The following is a 17,921-nucleotide window of genomic DNA, read 5'->3' on the forward strand; positions in this document are numbered from 1 at the left end:
ATAAAATGTGCAGGGTTACAAAAGAAAGTAATTATATTAAATGTACTATTTAATGTACTATTGATTAAATGCAGTAGTATTGAAAACAACTTGGCAACATAGTAACATGTCATTTTTTTCATTAATTCCTTAAATAGCAGCTGGCATAATAATTACTGTAATTTCAAAGCAATGAGGAACAAAAATGCACTTTGAGAGATTTGAAACAACTTTCCTGCTATATGAAAATTTTGTGGATGGTGCCTATTGGTGAAAAAGTCACAGGTATAGCTACTGTGACTGGTTGGTTGGATTTAGAGTATCAAGAAATACTAAACCCAAACACAGTGAACATAAAGATCTAATTTTTCCTCATTAAGTTCACAGATTCCTGAATTCTATCCACGCACGGGAAGTAACACTGAGCCAGTTAGAGGAGAATCAAAGTTGAGGACACTCTGCTACAGGGTAAGATAAGAGGCAGCAACCAGGGACTCAACTAGACCCACCCTTCACTGGGGACCCTTCTTGGGAAAGCCACGGATTTCTCTTCCCTCTTCTGATCTTTTGGGGGATTATTATTATTATTTCAAAGCAAATTGAAAGCATGTCCTTTTTCACGAAGTCTTGACCAAAGATTAATAAACACTTTTGATGTATTTCTTCAACAACTGAATTCATTGTCGCCAAATAAAGCTTCAGTCAGTTAATCAGCTAACTGAATTTTAATCAGGATCTTGCTGTCATTGCCTTAAGTTGGTAGAGCTTTGGAGTGAGGGCTTCTTTTTCATTCCAGAGCCTCCCCAGGAAGGGTCCGCGTTCCCAGCCTGCACTCTTGCATTTTGGACACACACTGGCTCAGAGACAACAACTGGGCACACACACATCCCTTTTCGGGTCCTCATGGGGGAGCTGTCATCTTGCAACCGCACAACCATCGCATGCCATTGCAGGGGCAACCCGGCAGGCGGGCCCCCCTCCAAAAGCCTCCCAGCCCCCTTGCAGCCCTGGCCAGGCTGCCGGCGCCAATACACCGGAGCCGGCTGCTAGGTTTGGTCTCGGACTCTCTTCAGGGGAGCGGGGAGCGCGCTCGCCCACGCCCACGCCCCCCACAGTCACGGGCGCACACTCGGGCGCATACCCCAGCGCGCGCACGCCGCACACAAGTGCGCACGCACATCGCAGCCTGGCAAGGAAGGGCCCTGTCCGCGGCCGCCTGGAGTGATCCTGGACGCTTAGCTAGGTCCCCCGGAGGGCGACGCCTGCCGCCCCGCCCCGCCCCGCCCCTCGAACCCGCCAGCCAGCCGGGGCGCGCTGTGAGCTGCAAAGTTTCGCAGCCCGAGTCAGCCAAGGCAGCGCGCGGGCTTGGGCTCTGCGGTGTTCCGCGCGGCTTCAGACGACTGCGACGGCTGGCCCGGAACTCCGGCCGTGTGGATGCACCGCGCACACGGCTGACCGCCTCACGCGGATCTAGCTGTCCACATCCCTGCGCCCCCTGTTCCCCGGACTCCGTGTACACCTTCCTGCCGCGAGATTGGTTCGCAGCCTCCGCTGCGCCCGCGCTCACAGTCCTCCTGGGCTCCGGCTCTTCGGCATCCCCACCCCGCCATGGCTCGTGGCCCCGCCTGGACCAACTTGGGGCCCCAAATGCTGCCTCTGCTTCTGCTGCTCCGGTTTGCGGGCTGCAGCCACACAGCCCCCTCCTGGTCCGCACTGCCCGCGGTAGCCCACGGCCTGCAGGGGGATAAGGACCCCCAGCAGTCTCTGGGAGATGCGGCCGCAGCTCTGGGCCCGGGTGCCCAGGACATGGTCGCTGTCCACATGCTCAGGCTTTATGAAAAGTACAGCCGGCGGGGCACGCAGCCGGGAGGAGGCAACACTGTGCGCAGCTTCCGTGCCCGGCTGGGTAAGTACGGGACGTCCCGGGGGGAACCCCCCTCTCATTATTTCCTTTCCTCACTTGTCCACTCTTCTCACTTCTGCACCCCTGCTCTTCCTCTTCCTGCTCTTCATTGACTCATTCATTCGTTCATTCATTCACGGGCAATTCACTGAGCACTTTGTGCCAAGAGGCAGCCTCTAGGGGGGACACCAAAGGGCATTGCCTAGCACAGAGTTCTTGCTTCTGGGGGCCTCCCAAACCTTATAGACACATACTACCGCATACACAAGGCTTGAGGCAAAGGGTGGAAGTTGGCATGGGGAGTATCCATGTCATAAGGGCCAGTTTTGTGGGCCAGTTTTGTGGGCACTTGCTGGATGAGGAGGGCAGGGTCCAGTGGACCTAAGGAACCCTGATCAAGCACTGGGTTAGGTAGGAAACTTCCAGCTGAAGAGAGTCAGTGGTTTTGGTGGAGAGGAAGCAAAGTGCACTGAGAAGGACCTTGGTGCCAAGGACTGTAGATTTGTGGGCATTATCATGAAGTGTTCAGACTACCAAGGTGTGAGTAAGCCTCCAGAAGCTTGGTCAGTAGCAGCATCCCATTCCATTTCTGTCCTTACCCCACTTTCTGATTTCTTCATACTTTGGATGGAGTCGGGCAGAGGCCGCTGGCAGAAGCCTTCTCTGCCCAGGGTGCTTCTGGGTTCCAGCCTTAGCAGCTGTCTATGGACAGGGCTGGGGAGAGCCACACCGCTTCTGGAAGCCCTGGGGCAAACAGAGGAGGTGCAGCCTGGGCAGCAAGGGTAAGGGAAGACCCTGGTTGTCATGGTGACTACTCATAGCTGCAGAATGCTGTTCCAGCAAATGTGGGTGGGGGTCTTCTGCAGCCCTGTGGGGGAGGAGGCCATTCATCAGGAGAAACTCTTCAGTCTGTGTGCTTCCCTCCTGAGATGGAGGGGAACATGCCCAGCCAGCTTTGGGGCCAGACAGCAAGTCAGATCTATCAGCTACTGCTCAATGCACTCTAATTTTACAAATAAGGTGACTCTATGCTGTGTGAATCTATGCAACACCAGTAGCCACAGAACCAGACTTGGGAAGGTTGGCCTCCTGTATTCAAGGACAGGGGAACCCTTGTCACACAGAAATGCATCCCCTTATCCACCAGAGAAAACTCCCCATGTCAGCATTCTAGGGCTCCAGGCCATTTGGATTGAACTCCATCCTTTCTGATAATTTTAATTCATCACTTGGGGTCCATTTGTGGAGCAACATTATTAAGCCATTTAAGAATCATCTGGTATCAATGAACCTGGATGAATCAGTAAAGCTATGTAGATTTGATTATACTCATCTACAAAATGGGCAGGCATGCCAATATTTCCTCTGGGGGATTAGAGCCAAGATGAAATGAGATAATATTCATAGGCTCTGAGCCCATCATTTGCCAGATTAAGTATTGGTGCACATTATTCCCTGAGAGTACAAAGCATTGTGCTGAGCATTCTGTGCCCATATGGGTTTAAGACCTTGCTTACCAATTACCTCAATCAGCAAGACCACTTCTGCAATAAAATGTGAGCGTGCCCATTGTGCCCAACCACCTGCTGCAGCTGGGCATGGAGTTGAATGGTTCTGTCCTTCTGCTTTCATGCCATGGAGATAGTACAAGCAGCAGTGGAACATAGGATTTTAACCCCATAAAGGGGCTGAGACAGAACCTCAGATACAGCACTCGCATTTTACAAATAAGGAAACTGACATGGGGGAGGCAATACAGAGTGACTGTAGTTGGTAAGTAAGTCCCATCTACCAGGCTGTTACCATTCTCACTGCTGCCTATCACCACCACCACCCATCTATATCAGAACTAAGCCCAGAGCCTGGGAGGCGTAAAATGGAACGGATGAGTATGAGAAATCGTAATTCTGGCACAGTCCTGAACCATTTAACAGATCCCTCTTTGAAACCCCGAGGCAAACTTCTGCATAAATCCCAGCCTCACCAGCTACTGGCTATGTGCTGTAGCACATGTTACTTTCCCTTTCTGAGCATTAGTTGCCTTGTGTGTATGGAGAGGAGATGAGGATTTGATGTGATAAGCTAGGTTTTATGCCTGGCATAGAGTGAGGTGTTGGCTTCTCATCCCCTCCATTGAGTTCTCTAAGATTTTTATACCCAGCCCTGTGCCAGTCTTCAGATGTGCCTGCTTCCTGATTCAGGCATTCATTTGTGAGGAGGTGTGAGCCTGAGCTTATAACAGTTCCTGGCACCTGTGTCAACAATTTATTAGCTCATAACTATTATCACAACAACCTTCCCTCTTTCCCCTCCACTGCTCCCTAAAGTGAATTCTGTTCCCTTTTAAGTCTTTATCAGTAAGGAGACCATTTGAACCTGACCCTATGGGTTAAGATTAGGCCACTTGCTCCCCTTATTCCCCCTGAATGACCTGTGGTTAAATCTAAGTTTCAACACTAACCACTGGGGACACTCAGCTTGTTTCCTTCATCTTCAAAATGAGAGTAATGATACCCATTTGTCAAATCTGCCAAAGTTCAAGTTCATTTCAGCTTCTCAGGTTTTCTGTTGCTATAACGACATACCTGAGGCTAAGTAAGTTACAGTGTGGGGAGGGAGGCTGAAAGTCCAAAGAACATTATGTAAGGCTACCCCTTAGCTATGTCACAGCATAGCAGATGGCAAAGTAAGAGATCACATGGCAGGACAGGAGGTCAGAGAGCAGGGAGGGACCAGTGAGACCTTCCCATCAAATCCTCATCTCCTCTCCATACACATAAGGTAACTAATGCTTAGAAAGGGAAAGTAGTAGCTGGTGAGGCTGGGATTTATGCAGAAGTTTGCCTTGGGGTTTCAAAGAGGGATTTGTTAAATGGTTCCGGACTGTGCCAGAATTATGATTTCTCATACTCATCTGTCCATTTTATGCCTCCCAGGCTCTGGGCTTAGTTCTGATATAGATGGGTGGTGGTGGTGATAGGCAGCAGTGAGAATGGTAACAGCCTGGTAGATGGGACTTACTTAGCAACTACAGCCACTCTGTATTGCCTCCCCCATGTCAGTTTCCTTATTTGTAAAATGCGAGTGCTGTATCTGAGGTTCTGTCTCAGCCCCTTTATGGGGTTAAAACCCTTGTTCCACTGCTGCTTGTACTATCTCCATGGCATGAAAGCAGAAGGACAGATCCATTCAACTCCATGCCCAGCTGCAGCAGGTGGTTGGGCACAATGGGCACGCTCACATTTTATTGCAGAAGTGACCTTGCTGGCCATGCTTTCTCAACGAAAGTCTTCAAGGATTGAGTTAATTGGTAAGCAAGGTTTTAAACCCATATGGGCACTGAGCCCTATGTGGGTGGGTGGGGAACAGTAGACTTTGACAGTCAGGTGGGGGTTAAAGAGGCATAACAATTTCTCCCTCAGGAACTAAGTTCTCATGAGAACTGTCTTCTTAGGCAACGCTCCCAATAACTTTATTCCTCCTTACATCCCACTACTCTCGACAGTACCACACTGGGGATCAAGCTCCCAGCAATGAAACTTGGAATGACAAACCACATCCAAAGCATAATTCCAGGTATTTCTTAAGCATTTTATTTGGTGGAAGGTACTGTAAATTCAGAGAATACAAAGATGCCTAAAATATTGGCCCTCATGAGAAAAGCTCATGTGCTGTCAGGACAGGTTGAAGTCAGTCGAGGAACAGGGTTGCAGGAAACTGGAATGTGCAAGGTAGCAGTGAAAGGCTAAAGGAGCTCTGCAGGAGGACCAAGAGCAGTACTGACCTGGCAGGGAGAGGCCCGTGAAGTCTTTTAGAGCAGGGAAGGCCACAACAGAGTGTGATAGGCAGGTGCAGTGTAGCCAGGAATGGAGGTGAAGCAGCCACTGTGTGCTGAGTATTGCAAAGTGAGAGAGAGAGGGGGGGGGGGTAGGGGGCAGGTAGACAAGTAGATTGCCGCCAGGCCACAGAAAGCCTTAAGTTTGCTTGTATCCAGTGGGGCAGTAACAGTGTGCATGACTGGGGAGAGGGAGGGAGAGGAAGGAGGGGGGATAGGAGGAGAGAGAGAAGTCTCTTAAATGCATGTTTAATGGAAAAACAATCTAGAAATCATAGAAAATTCACAGTTAAAAAAAAAAGATAATCACAGATGCAGATTTAACCAGAGTAAATATAATAGTTTAATAACATTTCAGGCATATATATATTCTTGAGCTAGATCAAAGGAAAACACTTTTGCTGAGTTAGCTAGGTCAGGACCCAGATACCATATCTATCAGATATACATATACATGGATATTTATATATGTATACACCCTGTTTTTACCTTAATGGGATCATATTTTCAACATAGAAGTATTCTTGTTTGAAATTACTTTTTATTTTCCATTCCAGATCATCCTGAACTGTTTCACATGCCTGTTGCTCAATTATGGTTTTTCCTGTGAAAATTGCTCTCTCCTATGGGGTTTTGTCTTTTTCTTATTGATCTGCCAAGGTTCTTTGCATAGTATTAGCCCGTCAGCTCTCATAGATGATTTGCTCTTGAAATATGAGTGTGAGGCCAGGGGTGACAGTTTCTTGATGACCAGTCCTGGGTGAAGGTTACGGCAGAAAGGATGAAGCATCCACAGTCATTATACAAACTGGATACAAAGAAAACAGGAACTAGGGGTTGGTTAGAAAGAAGAGGGAAAGAGACAAGCTCCTGCTTAGGGGTTGTTGGAAAGGTATTGAGGCCTCCTCCTTGGCAGGAGGTCAGGGAGCAAGGACAGGAGCTCTGAGGGTTATGACAGTCCCTGCAGCCACTTGACTGTGTATTCTGAGCATGTCCTGGATACCAGGCACTGAGATTCAAGCAATCCCTGCAGAGCCAATTTCACAGCTTGAGGAGATGCATACAAACACTCTGCCCAGTTTAAAGATGAGAAAACTGAGGCAAAGAGAAGTTTCATGACTTGCCTAAGATCCACAGCTAGTAAATGATTCAAGGAGGAGTTAAACACTGCTCCTGGAACCTGCATGGAACTAGGCACCAGGCACTCAGTACCTGCCAGTTCCCCTCTTTTCTCTGTAGCCCTTGAGCTGGCCCACTGTATCCGCTTCCCTCTTGTGTTGAAGCTTATACCCTTCGGTTCAGTGTTCTTACTCTCGATGTCTGTTTCAGGGGCAGTGCAGGGACAGATTTCCAGGTGGCTTGGATTCTGTTTTTTTGGTAGAGCCATCCAAGGGGCTGCTTTTGGCTTGAGTGTTGCCAGGAAGGAATCTGTTCCAATTTCATTGACCTCAGGAAGGAGTCTGAGTGGTCAGGGTCCTGAGAATTTCAGAGATCTACAGAAAGATCGGCTTGTGCAAGTAAGGTCAGTCCTTTCCTTCTTAGAGAATCAAAACTCAAAAACAGCCAGATAATGGCTTGAGTTTGCAAAACACAGTGCTGTTCACAGCATGTGATCTTTTGTCCCTCTGCTCCTAGGCACACCATTGGGATTATAGCCAGAGCACACAGGGGATCAAAGGGGAGCAAAGCGGGTGGGTTTGGGGTCAGACAGACCTGGGTCCATGCCCTGGCTCTGCTCTTTATCAGCTACAATGCTTTAGGCTAGTTATCTACCCTTTCTGAAGGTCCAGCTCTTTGTGCACAGAATAAATGTCCCATCCTTTCTCCTCTCAAAGTGAAAATGAGGAATACTCATGTATATGTATATATTCCAAAATCCTAAATATTTCTGATCCCAAGCATTTTGGATAAGGGATATTCAACCTGCATTTGCTGTTTAAAAATGAGAAAAATGAGTCTCAAGAGGAAGCCCCTGGCTAAAGACCCCACTACGCAGTGTTGCCAGTTATATTTGCATCCTCAGCTGTATCTTTCTGAAGAATGAGGCTTTCTGGACTTCTTAAGGGTGTGTTTACTATACTCCAGGGCAGCAGGCCAGGAGCGCCCCTCCCCACTTCCTCAAGTGTTAAATGAAGTGTCAGATCCTACTCTCCTCCTTTCTCTTCCTGCCCTCCTACAATGCAGAGGCCACTTGGTCAGGATATGCACAAGAATTTGATCATTCAACACACATTCTTGAGTACCAACTGTCACCAGGCCTTGTGATAGGAGGTCGGGATATAGCAAAGAACAAAACCGGCAAAGTTCCTGCCCACATGGAGTATCCGATGTCAGGAAGTGCTCTGACAAATGAAGTGGAGGGTAGACAGAGCGATGGTGGCTCATTAGCCAAGGAGCCAAGGGTACCCTTTGTTGGGGATCCCATAGGGTGGAGACCCAGAGGAGGAGCACAGAAGCAGAAGGAATAGTTGAGACAGAGCCTTGTAGGAAGGGCAAGGCCAGTGTGACTGTGGAAGATGGTCAGGGAGGGGGTAAGGGAGGTGATGAAGGTGGAGAGCTCCACAAGTCAGATCAAATAGGGCCTTGGTAAGAAGTAGAGTTCTGTTTGGGGGCAATACAGGGCTCTGATAGGGGTCATCTGTGATTGATGCTCCCAGCACATAGGGCCTCACTTGGGACAGTGCTCTGTAAAGCTGTGACATGACTAAGTGCTGTAGTTGTGTATTGTCACCATAACCAATCTGTTTCCTCACCAAGCTGAACTCATCCAGGACAGCTTTGACCACCTTTTCCAGGACCCCAGAAAGCCTGACACTTAGTCATAAACAGAATTTGGCAAATGCTTATTAAGAAACAGGATGGGGGCTGGGGTTGCGCTTTAATGGTAGAGCGCTCATCTCGCACGTGTGCAGCCCTGGGTTCGATCCTCAGCACCACATAAAAATAAATAAAGAAGGAAAATGAAGGTATTGTGTACAACTACAACTAAAAAATAAAAATTAAAAAAAAAAGAAGCAGGATGGAAGAAATAATAAAAGAGGGAGAGGGAAACAGGAAGGATCTCTTCTCCTTGGCTGTGAGGCGTGAGCCACAGGGTACCAGCAAAGTTATTAAGACATGGAAACTTCATTCTGGGGCTTCTTGTTTGTAGCCTGGGCACCTCTTAGCAAGAAGCTTCAGATAGGTGCCCCTGCTCTCAGCAACAGTCTGGAACTCCTGCATGGTATGCAAATAGGCACATACAGAGAAAAGGTCAGCCTGTGGTTCCTCATGCTCTGCAGTTGAGCAGACCTGTTTGGAATCAACAGTTCCCAGCAGGGAGGGTCTTCACAGAGTGGATGTCCAGTAAGGCATGAGCTCCCTCTGGCCAAACTCATTCAAGCTGGAATGAAGTAGAGTTCTACTTTCTTATATGACCTCTGAGGTTCCTCCCCACTCTTGATCAGTTAGTGAATAATTAGTGCGATAAGACTAGAACTAGATCAAAGGAAAGCACTTTTGCTTTGTTAGCTGGGTCAGAACCCAGAGCCTGTGGGGATGGGTGAGTGAGAGTGCTCTAGTTGGTATAGGAGGGGCTGGCTCTGCCATTCTCTGTCCTTTCAATGAAAGTGGCAGGGATGCTTCCTGCACACCTCCCTTGTATCCAGCATATGATACACATGGTGTTTGCTTGAAATTCTGTTTTTTTTTTTTTTTGAGGCAGATGAGGAAAGTAAGATAGAGAGCATGATGGGGTTCCATGGGGCTTGGGGTTTGTTTCCCAGGATGTTTCCTAGCTTGGGAGTGGTTGCTGCATTGGTAGTAAACTTCACCTGCCCACAGCCAATGGGCTTGAGGCACGAGGAACCACAGACTGGCTCTCTGGATGCATCTGCATGCATGCAATTCAGGGGCCCTAGGCTGTGGCTGAGAGCAGGGACAGCTACCTAAAGTTTCCAGCTAAGGAATACTATAGATCACACATCCTGCTACCTGGGGTGCTCTCCAAACTTCCTCAGAGTCAGAACCTCAGGGGTTCTGGTTAGAATGTGGGACTCAAGACCATGATACTCAAGGCTACAGTGTTTGGAGAAGCCAAATTTAAATGTGCAGCAAAACCCACCATTGCTTCTTATGAATGATGCATGTGGAGGGGCTGTGACACCTCCTGTGTGGATGTGTTGTTAGGGTTAAGGTGAGATGACATCTCTAGTCTCGGCTGGTACTTATTGAGCCCTCCATATATGTTTCTCCCTTCCTTTCTTCCTCTCACAGTCCATTAAGAGTCTGTGAAAGTTCCCAATAGAATTATGCTTCCTTCCCAATAGAAACAAAGAATATTAAACTGAAAGGTTGTGGTTTTAAAAAATCCCAGCTAATTTTCTGGATACAGGTGTCAAATAATTGTAGTCTCTGCATGTCCCTTGGGGAGCCCAGTGCCTTCTCCCCCACATTCTTCCTGGGTTTAGAAACTCCGGTCTTTTACTGGCTATACCTATCAAACAGACATTGGTGGTAGGGACACGGAGGAAGCCCAGGGAGGAAGCCCACCCTGGCCTCTCTGATCTTCAGCATCAGAAGGAAGCATCAAGAAAGCCTGTCTTCCTCACCTTTGAGTCCTAAAGAGGACTTGGTTATTGAAGAGAGCTTATATTGCTGCCAAGGCTGAGGCAGCTTCCTGGAACTGCAGCTGATCTTGGCAAACACTTGGTGGAAAGGGTGGTCAGCCACCCCAAGGAAACAGGCTGGAACATTCTTGGGCCACACTAGATGCTGAGTGATGATGGTCCTTATAGTGACATGCACCTCCAGAGAGCAACCTCATTGAGTGACCTGTGCACTCCTATATTGTTCCTTCGTTGTAAAACAATCTTAAAAGTCATAAGGCAGATGGTCAAATAACTGCTTTTAACCTTTATTTCCTGTAAAAGGTTCTCAGAATGCAATGAAAAATGTGAAGGTCTCCTTGTTTCACCTCATTTTGAAGAATGATCACATTTTATATAAATTACATTCAGTGGTTACATTTAAAATCTGATTGCAAAGAATAGAGGACTCTGGAAAAACTGAAGGGGATGCTTGAGACTGGGTCCAAGCCATTTTGAGCACTTAATGAAGGTGTCAGTGACACTTGCTTATTTTTTCTTTAAGAAGCAGTACAGGTGTGGAAACAGGAACTTGAAGATCAAGCCAACCTAGATGCCCATCTTTGTCTACTTTTTCTTTTAAAAAATCTTCTTTCTTTTCCTTCCTCTTTTTCTCTCTCCCCCCACTCTCTCTTTCACTCTCTCTCTCCCCTCTCCCTCCTTCCCCCTCCTCCCTGTCTTTTGCAAGGAGAAAGTGACAATCTTCTTCTGCTGATCTCAATTGCACTTGTTCATTGAGGATACCAAAGGGCGCCCCCATCAGTTTAGTAGGAAGATTGCAGAGGATGAGTAAAGCAAAGCGTGGTCCCCTGCCTGGAAGTGCTGGGTCAGCGGACTTTGTTCCACCACCCCAGCCCTGGGCGAGCGACCTAGTGAGCAAGGTGCTCCTCGAGAGAACCTAACATGCTGTGCTCTGTCTTTTCCGCGCAGAAGTGGTCAATCAGAAGGCCGTGTATTTCTTCAACCTGACCTCCATGCAAGAGTCAGAAATAATACTCACCGCCACTTTCCACTTCTACTTGGAGCCGCCGCGGTGGCCCCGCGCGCGCGAGATGCTATGCAAGCCACGGGCCAAGAATTCCTCTTGTCGCCTCCTGCCACCAGGCCCGCCAGTTCGCCAGCACCTGTTTTTCCGCAGCTTGTCACAGAATACAGCCACGCAGGGGCTACTTCGTGGGGCCATGGCCCTGGCGCCCCCGCCACGTGGTCTGTGGCAGGCCAAGGACATCTCCTCCATAGTCAAAGCGGCCCGTCGGGATGGCGAGCTGCTCCTCTCTGCCCAGCTGGATTCTGGGGAGAAGGACCGTGGGGTTCCCAGGCCCAGTCCCTACATTCCCTACATCCTTGTATACGCCAATGACCTGGCCATCTCTGAGCCCAACAGCGTGGCAGTGACACTGCAGAGATACGACCCCTTTCCAGCGGGAGACCCAGAGCCCCGCGCAGCCCCCAACAGCTCGGCGGACCCCCGTGTGCGCCGGGCCGCGCAGGCCTCCGGGCCCCTCCAGGACAATGAGCTGCCGGGACTGGATGAGAGGCCAGGACACATCCCCCACGCTCAGTACTACCACAAGCACGAGCTATGGCCCAGCCCCTTCCGGGCGCTGAAGCCCCGGCCTGGGCGCAAGGACCGCAGAAAGAAGGGCCAGGACGAGTTCATGGCCTCCTCGCAAGTGCTGGACTTCGATGAAAAGACTATGCAGAAAGCCCGGAAAAGGCAGTGGGACGAACCGCGAGTCTGTAGCCGGAGGTATCTGAAGGTGGATTTCGCAGACATTGGGTGGAACGAATGGATCATTTCGCCCAAATCCTTTGATGCCTACTACTGCGCAGGAGCCTGTGAGTTCCCAATGCCCAAGGTAGGATGGGTTTGAGTACCTACTCTGTGTTCTGCCTATTGCCTAATCCTAACTCTCAGCTCAGCTCCCTCTGCCGGACAGTTATCTGGCAAGTCCCTCTGCCTGGGTGACCTTTGTTTCATCATCTGCAAAATGAGTATAATAACACATCCCGTCTACAGAGGCAAAGAATAGGTAAACAGAGAGAGCCAAGTGGGAATCTGCTGGGTGGAGACTGTCCACAGATATTTAATTTATCTGGGTTTTTAAAAGTGTTCTGTTGTTTGCATTGGAATTTTAAAATCTGCACATCTCTCCTGAAAAGCAGGAAAATCCTATTCAGAAGGGCACTCCTCAGAGCAGCCACCTACAGAGGTTGAGTCCAAGCTGTACCCTGTGGACAAGACAGGTCCTAGAAGCTTCTTTCCTGGCAGAAGTTTTCCTACTGTTCCTGGCTTGGATCCCCAGGCAGTGCTGTCTGTGACCAGCTGTCTGCTAGCCTCAGTGGCCCTCCCAGTGTGGGCTTCCTTCTCTGTCCCTCAGGGCACACGCAGGGTAGTCTGCAAGACAAACACTGGATCCTTTCATTGTGCCGGTCCTGAAGTTTCAGATTCTCCTCTCCCTACCCCAGCCAGGTTTGACTCTGTCCATCATCCCCCAGTAGCCTTTACTGCAGTGGACTGGCCATGTTAACCTCTGGCACATAGCACAGTTTCCTCCTGCTTACTCTGCAGAATCCTCATGGCTAGCCCTATTAGAAAGGAAGTCAGTGCATAAATCCAATTTGAACCTCAATAAGTCAGCCAGGTGGGAGAGCCCAAACCGGATGTGGGGTCACATTAATCTATTCTGGAATTAAGGGGTTTCTCCTCCAAGCCATGAATGTGTGAGACAGAGGAAGGGAAGTGCCCTGTGGGGAGAGGGGATCTGCTAAAAGGGCTTACCAGCGGGGACAGGTGCAAGACCAGAATCTACAGGCTTGCAGCTGGCTGACCTCATGCTTACCTTATCTACCTAACTGGCTGCCTCGCCACTTTCTGGGACACCAGCCAGCACACTAACAATAACACTATACACATGAGGGTGTCCTTGTCCTGCTCTTGCTGCCTCTCCTCCTCCTCATCTAAGAAGGCCTACTTGCCATTAATGAGGTGAATTGAGTGACTCAGCTATATTCATAGATGGAGGTAGGCCACTTGCTATCCGAGGGGTCATGTCTAATTTAGTCATTTTAAGTCTCAATGTCTTTACTGGTAAAATGAAAGTCATATTCACCCCATAAAATTGTTACGATGGCAGAATGGGGATGATATGGTAAAACTGTACCTGCCACCCCAATTTAGGCATGTCTGGGAAGTGTAAGTTTCAAGCCCCAGTACACAACCCAGCCTTCTCCTTCAGAACAGATTCCATGAGAGGCACCTCTATATTCCTCAGACTGTGAAGTCTGGTCAGCTGGCCCTCTAAGCAATGCTGGCTGAGCCATACCCTCAGCTTTCACCCTGGACAGTTTCTGTCAGCTCCAGGTGCCTTTCAGGGATATGTGACCCTCTCGCGCCCCCAAGTGGCCAGGGGGGTCTACAACATCACTTCAGCTGCAGGAATAAGCTGACAGGCCTGGGGGCTCTTGCAGACCTCAGCCTAGAACTGTTTATACCTGATTTCAGAGGAAATTTGTGTTCATCCCTGGGAACTTATGTTTGCTTCTAGGTCAGTGTTTCCAGAGTCTGGGTCCATGGTCTGTCACTGTGAGGACTGCTCTGGTGGGAAGATGGATGGGAGAGGGTAGAACACTGAGGTAACCCTCTTCTTTCTCACCCTGCAGATTGTTCGCCCATCCAACCATGCCACCATCCAGAGCATTGTCAGGGCTGTGGGCATCGTCCCTGGCATCCCAGAGCCCTGCTGTGTTCCAGATAAGATGAACTCCCTGGGGGTCCTCTTCCTAGATGAGAACCGGAACGTGGTGTTGAAGGTGTACCCCAACATGTCCGTGGAGACGTGTGCTTGCCGGTAAGGCTGCCCCAGGGTTGAAGGCAGTCTCAGCACCGACCCCTCAGCCAGCAGAGTGGCATTCTCAGAGCCTTTTGGAGCCAGGACTTGACTAAGTCTGTGACTACAGATGCAGGGCGGAGCTTACAGACAACCCACTGGGATCTGTCCATCTGGTCATCATTCTGGAGTCTTTTGTTGCTAATGACTTAGCCACCTAAATGCTTCCTGAGTTCCTGGAAAAAAAAAAACACCAACAACAGAATTATCCCTGGCCTGAAGGTTGCCCATCGACTCTACCTGCCACTTTCAAGACCCAAAAATGGACAGGTCCTCAGTGTTGGCTTTATGTGTTTATCGTCTCATAACCTGAGAAGGCTATGCAAATCTTAGGGTGCTTGCTCCCTTCACATGGAAAGAATCTCTGTTTAAATGTTCAGTTTAAAATCTTTCAGGCCACATAGGGAAACAGGGCCTGAATGAGTGTTTTGTTTCACACTCTACTATAAAAGCTTTTTATACATACATATGCACATATAACCAATTTTGGTTTTGTTCTCTTAATATATATTTTATTTTAAAACAAAGAGGGGAGTTTGACACCATTCCCCACAGAGATAATCATGCTGGTTAGGTGTGGGTTCTTTAAACATGCATATGAAAATAACATATACAGTAATATGTTGAAATACTAAAAAATAACCAAGATTTTATATTTTTGTAAATTATACTTTGTATACTGTAGATTGTGTGTGTTGTGTGTTTTTATGGAAAGCTAATAAATTAAAGTTACAGTGGTATTTCAAAAACCTAAGTGTCACCTATTTTTAACTATGGATTGATCCCCACCTTTGAGACATCTGGTGACTGCTATAGACACAGCATCTTCTAAGATAGGTGGAGGCCATCTCTGTACTTTCTCCGGGTCTGTCCCAAGCTCCAGAAACCCCATTGCTCCTGGGCCTTCCAAGATCCTGCCCTAATCCCTCTGTCATGTAAATTCCCAGCCTGAGCCGGCATTAAAATGGGGCATGACTCTCTCAGAAGGCACATTGGCTACCGGAGTTTTCTCATATCCCTATTTCAGAGTGACCTTCATCGATTGGGAAATATTGACAGGAAGTTCTGCGATTGTCTTACTCCTCCATGGGAACAGATCTTACTTAGGGTAGTTTACATGGGAGGTGATTCAACATAAGCAGTCAGGGGGTTCTCAGGTGGCCCAGGGATTTGGGAGTAACTGGAAGGATCAAATGATTTCCTTGTGTATATTCACAGAATGGCCACCACTCAGCAGCCTTGTCCCCAGATGGCCCCCTTTTGCCTGGCATTGACATTGCCTTACTTATAGCCATAGTGACCAAAGCCTATTAACTGGCATTTCTGAAAGAGATTCTGGGTTCAATTTTAAGCAGGTGCCTCGTAGGGCCATCAGCCAGAATCTAAGAAAACGACATGGCCCTGAATTTTACCTGCATAGACTGTGAATCTGCCAGAGCTTGTCTAAGAGGAGATTCAGCAGACAAGCAGCCTAATGTGTCATCATCGGTGAGGCTCCCAAGGCCAGGCCTCCTGTGTAAGGGATGGATAAGGAAGTGCTCCAGGAGACACAGGTAAGTCTAGAAGGAAGAGAAGGAGCTGAACATCCCAGCCACATTCATCAGGCTTCTCTGGGGAACTTGGGAGCTGGCATCAGGCTTCAGAGTTAGTCCAGCCTTAAGGCTAGGGAACTGGATGTGTGGCACTCCCTGGCTTCAGGCTGCCCCTGGGAGGGGAGATGTCAGATTCCAGCCTTTTATTCAGGTAGCCACAGGGTCTTGGAAGCCCCAGCAGTCTTTGAAGAAGGGTACACTCAGAGCCACTGGAGGTAGAATAACTGAGATTGGAAAGTAAGCATGCAGACTGGTAGGTAAGGGGAATCCAAAGGCACCTTGGTGGGACGTGGCCCCATTTGTGGAGCCCTTTCTCCGAGGCATGCCAAGTGACCCTGGAATAGAGGGTGAACAGCTGCCTTGGGGGGCCCATCTGCTGAGTGGTCCTACCTGCTGACAGATCACATGAGGCAGAGGGGTGGTGCTCTGCACAAAGGCTGCCTCACCCCTGGATCCCACAGGAGCTGTATATGGGATGAAATGGTTCTTTTCAGGTTGCTGTGGATGGCTGGGATGTCTCAAACTGCCTGCAAATTTAGTGCCTGGTTAGCCATGTCTCATCCTTGGCGGAACATGGCAGGATATAAGTGAAGAGCAAAATTAGTAAAGATATCAGGGTGTGAAAAGACTTCAAATCTCTTTCTTCCAAATGTTAGGTCCCTTGTGTGCCTCCTCCACTCATTTTTCCCCCCATCAGACTGCTCCCTTTCTCTCTTTGATAAAGATGGGGTGACCTATGATAGCTTCACTTTATTCTTTCAGTTAGTTGTATTTTCTGAGAGATCTTTGGGATTCTCCAAATGCCTGTGAACCCTCTCATTCTTTGTCTCTGGATTTCTGGAATGGGGCAGGGTAGGCTGTGAGACACTCCCAAGGATCTGGCCAAGGGCAGGAGTTCAGCCTGTGCCTGAATGGACAGTATTCAGTGGGTGACATCTTTCTTGGAAATGACACGATAACTTTTAGATGTGGAGAATGGGACATAGAGATGACATACATCCCTACTCTGTCGTGGAAGGAGCTGGTGTTATCAGTGACCCTAATAAATTTAGCTGTGACATCCCATTTAGCCCTACAGAAGCCTTCCAACTTACTGTCCAACTGAGCACAGAAAAACAGAATCAGGGAGGATAGTAACATATCCATTAATGTCTTACTAAGGCCACAGGTTTGGTGCCCAAGGCTGCCTGAGTCAAGGCCTACGAAGACTGTCACTGCTCTGAATTTCCTTGTAAGTTATCCCTTCTTTCAGTCTATTAAAGTTGTCCCAGTGGCCTTGAGTAAGGTTTAAGAATAAATGTATGTATAAAGTAACTTCTTTCCCTTTAAAACCAAAATATCAACACTACATTTTTACAAAAATCAGAAGATCTCAGCAATACCACTTAGATAGATACACACAGGTCCCTGAGACCACTCAATTAGGCCTGCATCATTTTGGAGAGAAAAGACCTAGTGACCTGGTGCTAGACCACATCCCTGAAGGTACAGCGTCTTAGAGATCAGTTCATGTCACCAAAATCAAACAGAACAACTGAGATCCAGAAACTTTAAGGTTTGAATAAACTCTAAGAATCTTCTGATATAACACTTCCTTGAGAAATCCTAGTACTAACAGATATTTTGTCTGAGGCCTTTCTATGTCTGAGTCACTCATTAAATGTCATGAGATTCATCAAATGCCTAGAAACAATGCTGCTTCGGTGGCCAGGATGAAGACAGTACTGTGATGGGAGAACTGACAGTTGTCTGGAGTAGGGGTGGGAGGGTATGAAGAGGGAGGAAAGGAGAAAACCCCACAGAGATGCTGACTTTGATTCAACCAGGAAGGAAGGGCTGTATTTGGCTGTTGGAGTAAGTGTCACACGTGTCAGCATGTGCGTAGAGTGTTTGATGGCAGCACATCTAAGGTAGGAGGTGGCTTGATCAGCCCTCCTGGTGGGCACACTAGGAGGGCGGACCATCTTGCCAGTCCTGGCTTAGTTCATTAGAGCATTGAAATTATCACGTGCCAAATGGAAGCAGGCTCTGGGGACTAGGGGCTGGGAAGGAATTTACCAGGTCTTCCTGACCCAGGCTCTCCATGCAGTCTCAGGA

General features: G+C 48.4%; 1 protein-coding gene across 1 annotated transcript; it reads left to right on the plus strand.

Annotated features, from left to right (window-relative positions):
* Nucleotides 1–1,154: 1,154 nt before the first annotated feature.
* Nucleotides 1,155–14,981, plus strand: Gdf10 (growth differentiation factor 10). Its single transcript, XM_005329241.5, has 3 exons — nt 1,155–1,885; nt 11,273–12,201; nt 14,006–14,981. Exons 1-3 carry the CDS (start codon nt 1,588–1,590, stop codon nt 14,195–14,197), a joined length of 1,419 nt encoding a protein of 472 aa, XP_005329298.1. The 5' UTR covers nt 1,155–1,587; the 3' UTR covers nt 14,198–14,981.
* Nucleotides 14,982–17,921: the final 2,940 nt, after the last annotated feature.

Source organism: Ictidomys tridecemlineatus, chromosome 1 (assembly GCF_052094955.1).
Source record: "Ictidomys tridecemlineatus isolate mIctTri1 chromosome 1, mIctTri1.hap1, whole genome shotgun sequence".
Classification (NCBI taxonomy): domain Eukaryota; kingdom Metazoa; phylum Chordata; class Mammalia; order Rodentia; family Sciuridae; genus Ictidomys; species Ictidomys tridecemlineatus.